The 18,099-nt window shown below is 48.0% G+C and overlaps 1 protein-coding gene across 1 annotated transcript in view; it reads right to left on the reverse strand.

Moving 5' to 3' along the window:
- The window catches only part of LMF1 (lipase maturation factor 1), a 185,193-nt gene extending 172,558 nt beyond the window's left edge, over positions 1 to 12,635 (reverse strand). Inside the window, exon 1 of the mRNA XM_032197862.1 lies at positions 12,426 to 12,635. Coding sequence (XP_032053753.1) covers positions 12,426 to 12,565 — 140 coding nt within the window. The 5' untranslated portion in view covers positions 12,566 to 12,635. The remainder of the gene's footprint in view (positions 1 to 12,425) is intronic.
- Between the last annotated feature and the right edge of the window lie 5,464 nt (positions 12,636 to 18,099).

Here is an 18,099-nt window from a genome sequence, read left to right on the forward strand (position 1 = left end):
ATTTCCTAAGTCCTCTTCCTTGCTTATACAGAGTAAACAGAAGTGTTTATTAAATATATATTTATCTCGTCACTCCCTGCCTGCCTGGAGTTTGAAACATTACTGACAGACGATGACAAAAGAACATGGATTTCATTTTGAGAGGCTCGGAAAACTTCAATAGAGCGACTTTTGATCTGCATATTGTCAAAACCCAGAAATCTTGCAAATGCAAAGCACATTCCATTCATATTTTCTAAATCAAATACAAGTGTGATGTCATTTCTGTTCTCCGGGTGGAGAAACATCGTAATTAGCAATGACTTGTCATTAGAGGCAAATCTCATGTCACACTCAGAGAGACTGTCAGCATCAGCTGGCAATCATAAACACCATCAAATATTGGGATTAAGTTTTTTCCATCCCATTCTCATGCCGATTAACACCAGTACAGGTCCAATATATTCCTGGAAAGCAAAAACTCGTAGCACTGCACGGTCCAGACTGCACTAAGCTACTTCGGTCCCAACCAGTGCATTCTCCAGCACCAAGCCACATTGGCTTGAGGGCACGGCTCCATTCTGCATGAGCCCCAACTCAATCAAAAGCACCACAGCCATGCAACAAAGCCATCACCCTGCTCCTTGGGGCATAACTGCTCCTGGCGAGGAAGGAGTCCCTCCTTTTTCTGTGTAACTACACCCTTTGCTCAGCATGCAAAGCACGCAGGATGATTGCTTCTGTTTGCTCACGGAGGAAAAGCAGGCTGGCCACGTTTACCTGATAACTTCACATTCTTTCTCCCCTTACCTACCCCACAGCTGCACAAATTGGTTAGCATAAGAGTTGCTTGGAACAGGGACTGTAAATAGTGACAACATTCTGCATGGAGCCTACTAATGAATGGTATTAAAAGACAGCAACTTTTCATTTTACACGTACCAGTGCTTTCTAGGAAAATGTGTCTGTATTTCTAACAGTGAAAAACCCGTCCTCCCTGCCTCTCAGCCTGGCAGTGCCCGACCCCACAAGACTCTTCCAACTGCAGTGATTTCCCCGGGCAGGATAACTCACTGCCGCATCCCCAATCTGCAGCGGGTGTTAACAGCTTCTCACTGTTCTCCGTGGAGAACATCCTCTACGGAAAGTGAACCCAGATGTCAACTTTCATCTCCATTATGAACCTCTCATCCTCTGGGCTGCATAGCTCAGGATGGGGGAAAGGATTTGGGCAGTACAGATGTGATTTCCATTCTCCACCAGGCTCCGGTGTCTGCTGGAGAGATGTTTCCACAGCAGCACGTCTTCAGAGCTTCTGCAAACCAAGGAGAGATTACGGATGGGGGTACTCATTGCTGGGGCGGGATGGAGATGTTACAACTCCCCCTGCGTGCCCAGCGAGGATTGAAGGCAGTGGGCTGCTCTCTAGGAGGTACCAGCAACCTCAGACCACAGCTGGAAACCAAATGCACACACAATGGACTGAGCTCGAAGCTTCTTTCTGAGGCTTTAGTGAGAGGGAAAGCTGGAGGAGCTGCCTGCCGTCAATCCAGGCAGCACATTAGGCGAGAAAAAAGGATGAAACTACAAAAGCACAGAAAACTGACCTGATTTCCATCTTGTCTGCTACTTCCAGGCACTCAAAGACTTGTCTCCATTCCCAGCTCTCCTTTCCTTCGCCAGCCCAGCTCCTCCAGCCCGCTTTCTGTGCTGCTTCCAGGGCTGTGCCTCCTCCTGCACAGCACCACGGGCAGACACGCTGCTGGCTGACACCTCCCAAATGCACGGCGAGGAACCCTCACCCGCTGCTGTCGTGTCCGTGACACCCCTAAAAGCTACCAGCCTACGTGCCTGAAATCTCGTTTGGTGAACCACAGCACGCTAACCAAATTAAAGCCATAAACACTTCAGGGCTAAAACCATCTTTTTAGTATCTCTATTTCTATACACGTACACGCATCTTCATATACACACACGCAGTACCTTGCACTTGGGAATCCACTTCCTAAGCGCACTGCCTCCAAACAAAGAAGCCAGTTGGCAAATACCACTCGCAAGAGACCAAGAGGCTGCGAGCCCATCAAAACGAGATGACAGAATTAGTCTAGTGCACCATTAATTTCAGAACATCATTAACTTAAAAGTGCGGGGGTAAGAAACATTTCTGACAGCTGGTTTCAGTTGCTGCCAAGCCTTTAGCATTGCACAGTGGTTGCGGGGGGAGGAAATAAGCTAGAATGGTAGTAAATGAAACCACTCGGCTGGTTTCTGGATTCGCTTTATTGTGGTCGCAGATCTCTAAAAACTGGGATTCTGCGCTCTGTAATTACAACATCCACATTTAAATGGAAGGAACAGGGATAACGTTTAAAAAAATGGCTGGAAGAGGAGCTTTGTGCCTCAGTTTGCACGTGGTGCTGGGAAAGGTGCTTGAGCAGAGCTGGAGCGAAGCAGAGGACGAGGGAGGGCACGACCATCCTGCAGCAATGTCGGGTGCTCGTACAACCGCTCCCCATCCCACACATCCCATGGCGAGCCCTCAAAGTGGCCATCCACCCTTTTATTTTCCCCTTGCAAGGCACGGAGCGAGGCTTAGTTAAAGACCAAATGTGAGCTACCCAACCAAGGGCCGGCACCCGCCAAGTTTTCTGTCTGTGCTCATTTCCGACGCTGCAGTTATTATGAGCCCTGGCGTACACGACGGCAGAATTTGCCAAATTCGAGTGAAGTCTGCTTTGGTTAAATCCTTCCAGTGCCAAAACCAGACGCTGAAATGGCAGCCTCGAGAAGCCCGCTCTGAGCTGCTCCTTAAAGCAGGCTGCGAATTTAAGGCAGGAAACATGCGAAGGGGAGAGGGAAGCAGCATGGGGACAGCAAAGCATCCCACAGCCTCCTAGTCCTGCTTTGCCCGCAGACCTGCTAAAATCCCCGTGCTCCCCTGCACGGCCACTTTTTGTGAACAAAAGCACATGCAGAGCCAGCACAAGGGGCCCTGATGGAAGATGTAAAGTGCAGCATCAGCTGGAATACATCCGTGCCCTGGAACACGAGGCACAGGAGGGCTGCAGCCCGGCTTGGTCAGACACTGCAGCAGAAAGGTTTTGTGTGCCAGCTGCCTGCATGCTGACAGGTAAAATCCAAGGAAAACTGCATTTCAGTAATACCATTTCTTGAAGAAAAAATCATTTAATTGCATTAATTTCTCTCCAAAGGTTGGCCCTGCACTGACAACCATTCAGAAACCGAACGCAATTCCCCGTTAAATGCAGTCTGCAGCATGGCTACAGGATTTGGTGACAGCATGGCAATTTCTTCTATGCTAAGTTCATGAAGACACGAGCTATCCTAATGCAAATTTCCACCTACTTTCTCCCACAGACCCTTCCCCCAGTGGAGAGCGCTCTGTTCCTGCAGCCGCTGTCCTCCTGTTCCCCAGCACAGCACCGCAGTTTGCCCAGGCAGATCTGGGACACGTCTCCAGTAAGGGCTCAGCCCCCAGATCACTGCCGTGATGGGATAACCCCAACCCAGAAAAGAGCCAGCCCCACTGATCGTGAGCACTGCTCTCAGGAATAACATTCTGGATTAAGACCCTTAGGGAAGTTAGTAAACAGAGATCCCACCAGGGCTTGGACCCTTCCCTAAGCCTTGATTGCTTTTCGGCTGCACCAATGGCTGCATTAACATTCTTTCCAACCACAGCTGTTTGAGAAGTTAGATGAGTTAAGCAACATGAACGTGTGCTGGACCAGACTGGGTGCATGAAGCTATTTGGCAAGTTACAGTTAAAAGAGATCATGAAAAAACATTATTCATTCTTTTCCTAAATCTTTCAGCTGTGGAATCAATACCCAAGTCTCCATACTGCATACAGCTGGCAATTGGATGTGCCAGATAATAAGCAATTAAAAAAATATTTGTCTCAGTCTCTGGCAAAGCCCCGTGGTACATCAGACACCGCGCAGCCATGCCACTAACCACATAATCTTCTGATAATTTCTGTGCTCTCATTTTCTCATCGGCTGTGATTTGCAGAAGTGATTGGAAGCTAGAGACAGTTTATGCAAAGGAACCAGTGGGATGCTATTAGCTGTCCGTACAGTATACACAGCTCCCCGTGCAGATGCTTTACCCCATATCCCGTCCTAATTGCTTCTGATGTTTTAACATTTCTTCTCGTGAAATCAAGTTCAGAGCCGGAGAAGCAGAAAGGAGGAGAAAGAAAATCCCTCCTTGCCTTGTGCTAACATTCGCTCTGCTATCAAAGCACTGCGCCCTACGAGGTTAAATCATTTTGTCAGGCTTCCTACGAAGTGGAGCAGCAGACACACACCACTGCTTTTCTGTGTTATCCTCGTACCGTGCGCAGGTAGCAGCCCCGATGCTTAGACAGAAGCGATTACCAGGATTAACTAACAAGATTACAAAGCCACCAGCCGGCCTCAGAGACCATGAACGCAGAGCACACGCAGTGGCACGAGGGGCACAGAGAGCAATGGGATGCAAGGGACATGCACAGCAGCACTGGTCAGCACCCTGTGCACATCCCAGGGGACCCTCGGTGTGATGCTTTGGTGTGGACAGAGACCAGCTCCTTCTCTCATAGTCAATTAGTGATTTTAATAAGCCTTTGATTATCTTACAGAAGATAGAAATTAAAAAAAAAAATCCTCCAAAGGTGTTATTTTTGAGCAAAGCAAAGCCAGTAACTACAGAAAGTGAAAACACTAGATACAACCAATTTAAGAGATTAATTCCTCTTCAACTTCCCTCTTTTCAGAGATACTTAAATTCCTACAGGCATCCCTATTATTTAGATAAAACCTATCACAGAGGCGCTACCCGCTACAGAAATTAACATCCCCGGCAGATGCTGCAATCTCCCATGCCGCAGTTGCTCAAGACACCCTGGCACACCATCGGATCAAAAACACTTCTCTCACTTTTCAGAGCATTTCAATGGCAAACTGGACTCGCCATGGGTCAGTTCTTCTCCAGAAATACACCAGTGGAAGCAGGCAACCACCAGACTGATGTGGCCTGAGATGTCACCAACGAGTCCCATGCTGGCCCGCGAGGTGTTTGGCAGCGCTGCTCCCACCAGCAGCTTGTACAGAGCTTCGATTCCTGCCTCCACCAGACTCAGCAGCTTCAACAGGTGGATCTGTGCCTGTCATCTCAGCCCACACTCAGATTAATGCATGGTTTCTGAAGAAGGCACAGCAGGGATGTGCTCAGGCCTCCCGGGACACCCGACCACGCTCCTTGCTCTGACCCAGCCCTGCGCTTCCCCATTAAGCGGCCTTCAAATGTCAGCCGCCAGCAGCCTGATGCTCCAAACCCATGCTCACAGCTCTGAGGGACCGAGGAAGAAGAGCAGAGACACGGCCCAGCCTCCATGCCAAGGGGGCAGCGAGGGGCAGGCCCCTCTCAGGGCCTGCCGAGCCAAAAAGCCAGCCCGGGGCCAGGAGGGGAAGCCTTAAACACGCTGGGGGCAGGGGGGGAGAACGTGAAATGATTCATTTCTGACATCAGCCGTGATTAAATTTTAATCTCTCGAACAAAAATATGGTTCTCGTTAGCCTCATTAGTTCCCAGTTGTAGTGCAGGCAGCGGTGTCACATGGCATTAATCTCCGTGTTCATTAATGTGTCATATCAACCCCTCGCGTCTGCTCACAGCGCTCTTTGAAACTGATCCGCTGCCTCTCTTCTGCAGGAGGAGGAAGTGCCAAAAAGCAGCTTCCTCGACAGGAAGGATGACCCCCCGAGATCCTGCAACTCTTGGTTTACGTTTCCAGAGATAATCTTTTCTTTCTGGGGAAGGAGGGAGGGAAGCTTGGAATAAAGGGATGCGAGGCTGTGATCCACACAGTAACAAAGACATTCCTGAGGTTTATGGCCAAGGCAAAGACCAGATAAAGGAATGAGATAGTCTGAGTTTGCTTGTTGTTGTTGTCCTTGGGATACTCGGGAGAGCTAGAAAAATAAAGCCAGGTTGCAGCAAGGGTTATTTGCAAGGTTCAAATGACTCCAGCTTAGCATACTCACCAAGGTGGTAATCGTGAATGTGATTTACCTAAAAACCTAGACAGTTTTTACAATACTCAAAATTGTACACTGGATTCAGGCATGATATTAAGTTTTGCTTGTGTTTCAAAGCTTAAAATTGGAAAAGCTAACATTAATTAAACCCTAGTCCTCTAGTGCAACCCTTGTATTCCTTCCAGACATGGACTAATATAAATAATATAAAGACCCTGCCAAGATCACATCGTTAAATACAGTTACGCACAGCTCAGCACAGCCACTCCTGCCTATACAGAAGTCTCAGCAAACTTTCCAAGCGAACCAAGCACACCAGTGAAACCCAGGACACCCACGTTCCTGCTCCCTACTTGCACAGCTCGCGATCTTTCAGTGTTTGCTTGCTCAGGGGCAGTCACGAAAGCCTCAGCGAACTACCCACGCTGCTGAATAAAGTGTGCATTAGCTCAAACGCACCAAGCCTGTGTAGATATCATCGTTCACACTTGAGGTGGCTCTGGTTTGCTGGAGGCTCAGCGGGTGATTCTTCCATCTGAATTTTGCACGTCAGGCTGGGTCTCTTCCAGTCTTAAAATGGCCATCCCTGTAAGCGCTATGTCCCCATCATAAGAGGGTCACAAACCAGCAAATTTGGGAATGAAGTTGCCAAATCCAGCCCACAGTTCACACGCTGCTTGATTTACAAGCTCAGAAAATCTCTGTTCCCAGCTTTTACTGAATGGGAAGACACTAGACAAAAACCCAAGTGCTTTAAATAAAATAAAAAATCATAAAAATACAAAACACCAAAGCTATAGACATAAAAGAGGAAAGAAAATTGGGAAGAGATACATCTGATGGCTACTAAAGCCCTCCTGGAGAGGGAAAAATACAGCCTGAAGCATCTCATCAGCCCCCTAGCATTTAATGGAGTTCAACACGAACCATTCACTAGTTCATCTGCTAGCAGACAGAACACTGTGATTAAAGTCCTGCATAGGTCAAGTGGTTTTTAATGAGACCTATAAAACACAAAACCTCCATGACATACAAGGCTTTCTTCATTCTCTATTGCAAATGAACTTCTGAGGATGGTAATTTAATGGCAATTAAATTACACACCTCAGAGACATGCTTTCATGACCTGCAGTATACCTGCCCCTCTATTAAGCTCTTAATATTAGAAGTTAAAAGCTATTAATATTATGTTCAATCAGCTAAACATAAAAAAAGCAGGCATTTGGGGGCAGAAAGACAGACGCATGTCCTCTCTAGCAAAGTGCTGAAGCATCTGCAACTTCTTGGAAGCCACCTTGGCACGCAGCCTTCAAAGGGCACCTGAGCACAGCTCCAACAGGACTTGCCAGCACCCTCTGGGGTTGTACAGTGCTGAAGCACTGTTCAGACCCATTTTCCCTGCAGAAAAGCATGCCTGCATAGTCTTATTTTATCCTAAATATCTGTTAGCAGTAGCTCCACCAACATTTTCCACAAGGGAAGAACACAGTGAACAGAGCGCTGCAGCCACCTCATGCTATAACATTTTATTTATTGGCTTGTTTAACATATTCCCTTGAGCTCTTGTAACTCTACCAGAATCTTAGTCATGAAAGGGAAAAAGGCAATAGGATTTAAAAACCACAATTCTAGCTTTTGTATCAAGTGTCTTACAAACCGTACCACTGAATGCTTCTCTAGCAGTGGACGATGTTTCGTAAAATGAAAAATGCAATAACCATGGGAAAGGAAAGGGTTTTCAGATGACATTTGAATGTTGGGTGGCAGGGGGGTGGTTCTCTGAGGAAACAACAGAAGAAGAAACAGGAGATCAGTGGCAGAGTAGTTTAAGAGTTTGTTTATATAAGAAAATGTAATAGCTCTCTGGAGACACCTTACTGTGGGATAAAAGTGATTTTATTCCAGAATTATGAATTCACTTTGGAAGTGCATTAGCTATTCTGGTACAAAAAATGATTTAACTTCTGCTAGAACACCTCTCCCAGAGAGCCCGGCCTGACAAAGGACCTGTTCTGCTGATGGCCCATCCCTGCAGACGTGTGCCCCGGCACAACCCACGGGGAATAAAACCACAACTGGAGGCTTCGTGAGGTCACCCGCAACAAGTATTTTTCCTTTTAAACAAAGGGGCAGCTTTTCCCATTCTTGTTCAAATCTATTACAATCTTTCACGTTAATACTCAGAAGGGAAAGAGCAGGGAGATAGGCAAAGCCACTCGTCCTGGACCTACAGGGAATTCCTCTAGTGACTGGACCGAGACAAGCAGGACTTGCAGTCTAAAAAACGTGGACACTAAAGTATGAGGTTCCCATTACATTTTTTTTTAGGCATCTCTAGTTTCATTAAAAAGCTTCAGTTAAACTGGGACCACTTTTTACTCTTGTTATTTTACTGAAATGAAGAACAGTCTACAACAACGGCAAGAAAACCAGCACAGCAATTAAGCACTTCACCCAGCCCATGGGTCAGACATTAAGTATTCTTTTGTGCTCTTGCAGTGCCTCTGGATGCCTGACAGCCTCCTCCTACTTCAAAAGGAAAAGTTCAGAATTGCAGAGGGAAGAAAACTCCAGCATCTTAAGACAGACACACTGAACTCGTGATACCAGCGGCACCGTTACGTGCATGCCCTGTGACCCACACAGTAAGTCCACGTTTGGCCTGAGCAGACCCTGAATATCACAGCTTTTTGGGGAACAAAACGCCCAGAATTTCAAAAGCTGCCCTGTGTATTCCACTTAAAATTTGGCAAAGGCGGGCTCGGTCCCACATTTTAGAGGTACCAAGGTTGATCTCTAAAAGCTAGGCTAGTTTTGAGCACAACCGAAGCACACCTTATTTCATACAATTCACACAGCAAACAAGCAAAGTCAAGGGTTTAGGGCCAGGACAGCATCCTGGTCCCACTTCTCAGCTTCTGAGGTTCCCAAAGCACTCCTTATCCTGGGAAGTCCATCACAGACCTCACACCAACCGCTGCAGGCACAGCTTTCTTCCCTGCACACACAGTAGCTTTTACAACCCACTGTGTGCTCAAAGTACCAGGGACCATCCTGAAGGGCAGCTCCATCCTCTAGTACGTGGCCCTGCTGTTCTCTGCTGATTCTGTAATTCTGTGATTCCTCCGAGGATGTGACCCAAGTGGCCTCATAGCCCCCCAACCTCATTTCCCACAGTCATTAGCTACCTGCCTTCACCATCCAGTCAGGCACCTTCCAGATTTTAAATCCTTTTTTTTTTTTTAATGTGAGTGCACTTCTAAGAACCAAGTGAAAGTGTTATCAGATGCTCAGGGACCTTCATCTCTTCCCTTGCAGTGCTGTCACGGTGGGCTCAGCTCCCCGGGCACGCAGCACATTCCCCAGCTGCCGTGGCTCAGAGGAGGTGGCCGGCAGAAGCAGGGGGGCAGGCGACGTGTCCTGCCTCTCCCAGGGGACGGTCTGCCCTTCCAAAGCTTCCCTGACTCTGAGCCCAAGCCAGCTGGACAGCAGTTGAAAGACTCGCTCCTTCAGCAGCACTCGGCGTCTGGAGACTCCAGCCCAAAACAAATAGAAGTGTTTAAAATTAAAACAGGAAAAAAAAAAAAAAAGCAATAAAAAGAATAAATTGTTCCTCACGGGCTTAAAGAGAACTCTGTTCTTCCTTATCCTCCCGTATCTTCCTTGAACTGGTTTCCCCCTCAGCAGCTGAGGAGCGTTTGCTGGATCAGCCCAGGGGTCCGTGCCCAGCAGTGCTGGTCCACAGGACTCAGTGCCTGCAGAGCACCTTCAGGTGCTCAGCAACCACAAATAACGGGGCCGCAGGGGGAATTTCTTATCTCAGACACCTTCATCGAGTCATCCCGTAACCCTAAACAGGAAAGCCTGATGATGTTATCTTTTACCCTATGAGAAGTCACTGAGGTCTTCAACAGATGCTTTGGAGAAGAGTCGGAGCCCATCAAAACCTCTCCATCTGTCCACACTTGGGAGCCAACATTAAGAGACCACCTAACACCATCTGAAAATCAGTGCAGAAAGTTTCAAAGCCACCTCAGTTCCAAGGCCAGCACTGCCACCCGCGATCAGCAGTTCTCCAGATCTCAGGTACTTTCAGCCCCTACCAAAAGCCACCACAAATCTCTGGAGGATGATGAGAAATTATTTACAACCCCCCCCTTCTCTCTCCCCACATTTCCTTGCACTGCACCCAGCATCCCCTTCTCCAGGGAATTGAATGTCACAGTATATGCACAATAATAATATGTTTTTGACCACCCAGTGACCCATTTCAGAGGATCTAATGAAAAACGTAACCACAGATGACTGAATTGTACTGCTGGGTTGCTTTGATTCCTTTCTCCTACCCCTAGGAGAAGGAACCTAATTTCCTGTTTAAAGCATTTGATGCCACAACTGAGAAGAAGCTGAGGCAGCACCACCTTTCCTCCCCACCCACCTTTTCTCTCACCCCTTCCCCCAGAAGAGCCTGCCCCGTTCCCTCGGTGTTGTTGCTGCATACCCAGAGCTACCCGCCTGGGGCAGTGGAACTTTCAAACTCTGAACCTGAAGTAGCAAAGGAGGAAAAAAAAAGAAAAAAAAAAAAAAAAAAGCCTTATCTTAAAAATCAAGAGGCAATTCCTTTCAACCACAGCATCCACAGAATGCAAGCTCTGGGCTCTGCTTGCATTCCTGCTGGCCAGCTCATTGCCTTCGGAGCTGCAAAGAGCCCCAGCGCCTGGTCCTGAGCTTCAAAACCCCCTCGGGAGGAGGCGTCTGGATGCGGTCTGCTGGACGTTGGTGGTGGTTCAGCACACCAGGGGACTCCCCTCTATACCCTTGTCCTTTCGCTTCTCCCTCAAAGACTTGAAAGACAGAACAGCCACTCAGAGCTACGTGGGCACGAGCAGATCCCTTTCAGCAAAACCTCAGGACCCCCCAGCACCCGCAGAGGGTCCACACCCCCACCTTGAGCCCACCTTTACCAGGACAGGCGATTGGGAGCAGAGGAGCAGTGCAGGACGTGCCTGCCCAGCAGCGGACAGAACACACTCCAGTCTGGTTTTTTTTTGTTTGGTTGTTTTTTAAAATTGAAATCTCAACAACTCTGCTAATGCCACACCAGTACGCCAAGCACTCCGGATTGCCTTAGGAGCGCTAACAAAGCTCGTTATGCTAATTTCTTAGTTAGCCTGCTCCTGAAGGGCCAGGTCAAGCCTTCAGCCTCCCACCACCAGAGGCTCACCCTCCAGCTAGAATCACGCTGTGCTTTGGCAGCGGGGGGGGGGAGCATTATTCCTACCCCATCCCACCCCTAAACAGAAGTCAAGCAACACATCCAGATTTTGCTGCTACAAGGGCAGAGACCCTTGTATCTCTGGGGAGCAGGATGATGCTTGAATTCTTGCCCTGTAGTAACATATCTAGAAAAAGAGACAAGCAATTTGGGAATAACTTGGAAACAGGCAGCAGAAAGCAACTTTTTTTTCAAATTGTGGCTTCTTTTCACGGTCTTAAGTTCATACTGAGTTAAGAGCTCAGAGAACAGAGCTTTTCAGAAAACCCAAGCTGTTATCCTTCACCCACTTACATACCATCTGGAGTAGGAGAGGAATGAATGGGACAGGACTAGATGCAGGGCTGCTGCACCACATGCAAATCCTTCAAATTAAATTCACTGATCCCATCTATAATGAGGGTGCCCTGCCATGTGCTGTGAAGCCAGACCACGCCGGTGACATGTATCACATCCTCTCCTCATCTTGGGTACCTCTTCGTGGCGTGGCCTTTCAGTTCCCCATTTACTGCACCAGCTCCACGCAGGCAGAGGTGCAGGTACCTGATGAGGTGAGCTAACAAAGCTGGGTTTCCCAAGGGCCCATTCCTTTAGGGTGTGTCTTTGGGGCCTTAGCATGAGGACCAGCTGAAGCCTATCATCCAGTTGGGGCACTGACAAATTTTATTATTGTTTAAAACCAAAGTCTACACCACAGCCCTTCCCTGCAGCAAGGCAATGCGCACTCACTATTTCTCCTTTCCTTTTCCCTCCCACAGGTTTTGTACATTTATCTGGAGGGCTCCAGCTCTCCTCTGGATAGAACTGAAAACTGATAAACCATCTCAAAGGAACTCCCTTGCAACAGCCATAAAGGAAGGCGTTGCACAGAAGGGGCAATGTGTAGCATGGCGTGTTATGCAGCTGCTGCTCCTCTCACAGAGGGCAATGAAAATCAGGACTGTTTTAGTGGGCAAAACAGCAGCAGCACACCTGCAAGTCATTTCTGCCAAACGCTGCCCTTCTCTCACACGCCCACATCACTCCTTGCCAGATTACCAACCTCAAAGCATAATAGAAAATCACCATGTACAATGAACAACAAGAAATTACAGATTAAAAACAAGGCAGAGAGACTGTTAACCTACCAGATCTGTCCAACGTTGACCAAGGAGAGGTAGAGAGCCCACAGGACAGCCATGAGGACCATGTTCGCACATCCAGTCACCAGTACAAAGGCTGAAGTTGCCAGGCCGACCAGAGAGATGTTGTCCAAGATGCTGTCCATGTCCGACCAGTCCAGAAACCAGATGATTGTTGGGGCATAGCTCAGAGCATCCAGGTTTATCTTCCCTTTGAAATACCTTTTGACGCTCTGCAGGTAGAGTTTACATGGGAGCAGCCCCTTTTCTCCTATCAGCTGCTTGTTTTGATGGTATGCCACCAGGAAGGCCACAACTAGGAGAACAGAGAGAAAAAAATTGTATTAGGAATTACCCAGAAATGTACCTTTTGAGTCTGAAGTTACAGAAGAATATTCGGGTGTTGTGAAGGAATTTGTTCATGTCCTCATTTCCACTACTCTACAACACAGTCACTCCTATTTACCACGACACTGAAGGCAGAGGAATTCTGTCTCTGCCTTCACACCAGGAAATGGCACAGCATCTGTTTTGAGATAAAATTTCTCCTCAGCTGCTGTAAGGGACGTGCCTCTTGCTTCAGGCAAGCTCAACACCACGCTTCTGGGAAAATCTCCCCGCGAGCACACGACCTGACCCCGCACACAAGCAGGAGGCTCAGCCCTGCTCCGTCAGACTCCGCATGACCCCGCGTTACTCACATATGCTGTTAATCTCCTAATGCGGATGAGGAAAACAGCTTAATTGCATTGCAGATGCAGAGTGAAAGCAATGCATTAATTCCAAGACGTTCAGCTGGAATTTGCTTCCGACAAAACGTATTTGTAGAGGATACACCAAGAAACCCACACACGCAGATACCGGGGAGCACAATTTAAGCAGCCAGAAGGGTGCCCACAGCTGTACTTTCTGACCCCTGGTATTTCAGTTTCACCAAATGCTTTGCAGTGTCACACCTCCATCACAAACGGTGGTGGTGGTGACATAATATCCACATAATATCCCAACACGTACAGCCCATGGCAGATAGATTTTATCCACAATGTTATGCTTTGACTTCAGGGGACAGCCTATTTCCATCTTTAGGAAGCATTACCTGTGCCTTTATCAAGTATTGGAATTTGTCCTCATTTTAAATACACTTAACATTTCACGAGGTGGTTAATGGGACAGCTTAAACTCATGCACAGCATCCCAGCAGTGCCCAAAACACAGCTTCGTTTGCCTGGCAGTGTAATGGTTAAACACTGCAATAGCAAAGGCCAGTACTTATGGTACGGGTTGACCTTCTGGATCCTCTCACATATTGGTAGGTTGGCAATACAAAGATTTAATATTTTCCCATTCTCTAAATTGCTACTTTTTACATGTCGCTATGGCTGTCTTGTATAGGATCTATCTTGCACTGGACAATCTTAGAAGAGCCAGATGCTTTTTTTAACAGCACATAAGCAATTTAATTACAGATTATAGACCTAGAATTTGATGTTCTACAGAGCAAGTTGGTCAGCTTCTAGGGATTATCTCATATTTTAGGCATCTCCTCTAGTTACCAATTTGCAGTTTGCAACTGCAGTAATCTCCATTTCTCAGGAAAAAAAAATGAAGGCCGACATTTCCTGATTAGGCTCCACACGTTTTGCTCCCAGCAGCTAACTTACCCACGTTGCAGGCATTATCCAAACACCAGCCACGTCACACGCAGCAGTAGCAGAGGTCTTACAAAATGCTAATTTATCTCCCCCCAGCCCTCCCTCGTTAATGATCAGTTCTGTCTTCTTCCTTATCTGAACGCTGTCATTCTGTAATCAAAACATGCTGCTGCTTGGCTGGTCGCTGTCTCTCACTGGGAACCCCAGTAGAAAGCCCGTGTGAAACAGCACCCCGGGTTCAGGCCTGGACCCACATTTCCTTCAAGTCAGGCCAGCAATCACAAGTCTGCAGCCCCAGGGAATGAAAACAAATGTCCCGTTTCCCCCCAGACACACAGGAAAGTCTCCCACGGACTACAGCTAATCCCCATAACACCTGCTGCACCTCCCTGCACACAGCATTTATTCCAGTCACACTGTGAAGTCACCACAAACTCACAATCCCACAGACCCGAGGTCACTGCGAGGGTTCCCACCAATGTCAGCAGGTCCTGAGTCCCAGCATCAACACAAAGTTGAGGCTTTCAGCGTTTGCATCTCTTCCTATCCATCTTTTATACACCACGAAGGACTTCACACACTGCTAAAGACTCACAGAATATTTTACTCAATTATGGACAGGAACAAACTGTCTGCAGCACTAAGGAAGCGGGTTTGTACAGCAAATTGAACGTTCTGTATCTTAGATTTTAATGTTCTGTATTTTAAATGTTCTGTGTTTTGTATTTTTCTACCAATACTTTGTTCTGCACAGCTGAGTAATCAGAAAGCCTAACACATAAAACCAGTAGAAACAATGCTTCTGAGCCTCAGACAACATCTTCAGTTCTGGGTAAAAAAAAAAAAAAAAAAAAGACCAACTATATCTTAAAACTCCACAGCTTGACTTCCCCTGATTAGCACTACAGTCTGCTGCCCAGTTTTCCAAAAGTGCTAATCAAATTCACCTCGAAACGCTACAGAAATTGCTGCCCCAACCCATAACTGCTACGCAATTTTTTTTTCTTAAAAAAAATCTAAATTAGACCCCTGTACAGTATGCAAGATAAACAAGGAAAGGGCAAATTAGGAAAAGCAAACTATAGCAATTGAAGAAATTGTATGTACAAAAGACTGCACAGCCTTTTTGAGTCTGAAAGCAGCAACGAGTGCATTATAGGCTGGCGTGAGCTGCACATCCAGGGACTGCACAGCCTGGGCTCCAGAGCGGTTTCCCTCTGAACACCGACTGCTTTCAAGATGCTGCACTGCTGGTATTTTGCATGCAAGGATTTCAGGGCTAAACCCCATCGGCAACAGATCTCACCAAGACCCACCTACACTTGGATCCATCACCCCGAACCACTGGGGTACAAGGATGGTGAGCGCCACTCACGGCTCGCATGGTTTTTGGGGTCTGTCCCTGACCCAGCTCCCTCTCCTGGACCTCCCCAGGCCAAGCTACTGCTTCGTGCCACGCTCCTGCTCATTTCCAGCATCTTCGGGAGCACCTCTGGAGGACACATCCCGTTTGCTTCCCAAATCCCACCAGCAGGTCATCCAGACCCACCCTGCCATGGCATCAGCTAAACCTTCAAGAGGCCTCACCCTGTAGGCAGCAGTTCCCATGTCACCCGTCCAGAAACATGCAAGAGGGGAAGATAAAGATGGATTTTGCAAAGGATTTCAACAATGCAAGAGATGCACAAACCCAGTAGGGATGAAAAAAAAAAAAAAAAGTTCTCTATCAGCTTGTCAGTGCTTCTTCTCCCTGAATACCTCTCCAGAAGCTGAACCCTTAAATTGACTATAACAGATACTGCTTCCTCCAGGGAAGGATCCCTCCAGGGATCTTCACTTTGATCTTGGTTTAGTCAGAAGAAAAAGTCCCTTTTGCCCCCAAAGCTTGTGCTTTTGTTCCTCTTCCTTAACCCCTACTCTGAAGGCTCTCACCTTTGGCCTTTTATTTGGGGATTTTCCACTCCCCATCTTCCCACTCCCTGCAGGTAAATAAAACATGGTCAGCGAGCGTGCTTCCACCTGGGGCACTGCCTGGCAGGCTTGCTGTGCTGCCTCCAGGGCATGGGGGCAAGGTTACCCACTTCTGATTTCCCCCTGCTTCTCCCCAGGGGCTGTTGTAGGGACTCCAGCACTGCCCTGCTTCCCCGCAGCCTCTCCAAACAAGTCGGGTCTTACCCAAAGGGTTGCTGGAAGGAAAAGAGGAGCCTGGACCCACAGCTGGCATCCTCCAGGCACTGCTGGTGGCCAGGCAAGCGGCAGCACCTCAGCACCACAGCTGCAGCCCTGTGCACCCTGCTCAGACACCTTCTGCTTCCCCAGTGAGCTGAATCCCTGCACCTGCAGCCCTTGGGCAATGCATTCACCAGCCCCAGCCCTCACTCGCTGGCAGCACCAGCACCACCCCAGCTCGGCACTGGGGAGCCTGTAGTGGGCTCCCCATCAGCACTATGGCACGGAGTGAGCTGGCACAGGGTCTGGGCCGGTCACCGGAGCCCTCCAGCCCCTTGGACTGGCTCTCACCTTTGGGTACCACCTCACAAAAAGAGTTTAACTGAGTAGAGAATTTTTCCTGAGTTCAGGAAACGCTTTCCCAGCCAGGATGCAGCAGCTGATGTTTTCCCATAGCTATCCCTTCCTGCATTGCTGATGGGAATGATGTGAGGCTATGGATGTGTTCCCAATCCAGGGGTGTCCCCTGCAGGCCCCCAGCACAACTGGGCACATCTCACATTCTCCAGACCCAATACAAAGCCCTGTCACCTTCCCCACCACCCAGTGGCTGCTGGCCACCTGGACTTATTTTTTTTTTTTACCAGTGCTGCCCGGACTTGGGTGCCTTCACCCATGCCAATCTCTCCTTTCTCCCCAGAGCACTTTGCTTTTCTTCAGACTATTCACTCCTCTGCAGATGGGGAAAAAAAAAAACACTCGGCTTCAGCGACTCCCATGCTCCCTCCCACTCAGGAGGCAGACGGAGCCTTTGACAGCTCACATGGGAGCACGCTCCTCTACCTGCTGCGAGCTGATCTTTACATAAGTAATACATGTAAATTGTCACCAACTGCTAATAGACCTTCGCTACTTATCCTCACCTCGGAAGGTGCTTTACTGTATTTTTCCATTAATTCCCCCCCCCCCTCCACCTTCTCTCTCCCCTCCCAGGCTCCTCTCTCCCCCAGCTGAAGGCGTTCCTTGTTCAAAGCCACATGCTACCAATAAACACAACTGGAGCATGCAGCACAGGAGTCACCCATCTGAAATGATTTGGTCTATCCACATTGCCCTGTCACCTCAGTTCCTTTCCCCAGGTCCAGGCTCAGGCTGTCATGGTAGGAGAATGAGAGAATCCCATTCTTCATGCTCTGTAAAGATTTAAAGATGTGAAATCCAAGACTTTCCGGTCATATGGCTTTCTCTCCCCACCATTAAAAGAAGTCTCAACTTTTGCTTAAAACCCAAACCACAAGAAGAAATGAAGCAAAAGCACAGAGCTTTGCATGAAAACCAAACTACGTTTTACACACAAAAAAATGTCTGCCTGGAGCCATATATCAAGTGCACCTTTGACCCAGCGAGGCATTCAAAAAAAATAATAAAAAAAAAAAAGCCCTATGCTGGATGCTGGTTGTACTACCGACAAGAAAAAGGGGGAGAATGTTCATGGTCTCCTAGCTGCTATGAGGGTTTTCAATGGATAAATTCCCCAGCAAAGTTCTGCGACGCAAAAGCAAGGACGTGCAGTACTAAGCAAAGAGGAATAATGAAATCAAGCAACCCTTTTTCATCCTGCAATCCTACAGCCACCAGTAAGCACACAAAGTCCGTTCTTACTTCTTTTATTGCCATTAGCAGCGGTGCAAAAGACTTCGGGGTGGTTGTATCTGGGGGCTTTTTAAGAGCACACCTCCCCATTGTCTCTTTGCTTGAAATAGCAGGAAGCAAACACACCAGGCTGGGCTCTGATGCTGCTCACAAGTTCCCTCACAGCACCCAGGCTGTTCAGAAGCACACCAGCAGCCATCCAGCCT

This window comes from Aythya fuligula, chromosome 15 (genome assembly GCF_009819795.1).
Source record: "Aythya fuligula isolate bAytFul2 chromosome 15, bAytFul2.pri, whole genome shotgun sequence".
In the NCBI taxonomy this organism is placed as follows: Eukaryota; Metazoa; Chordata; class Aves; order Anseriformes; family Anatidae; genus Aythya; species Aythya fuligula.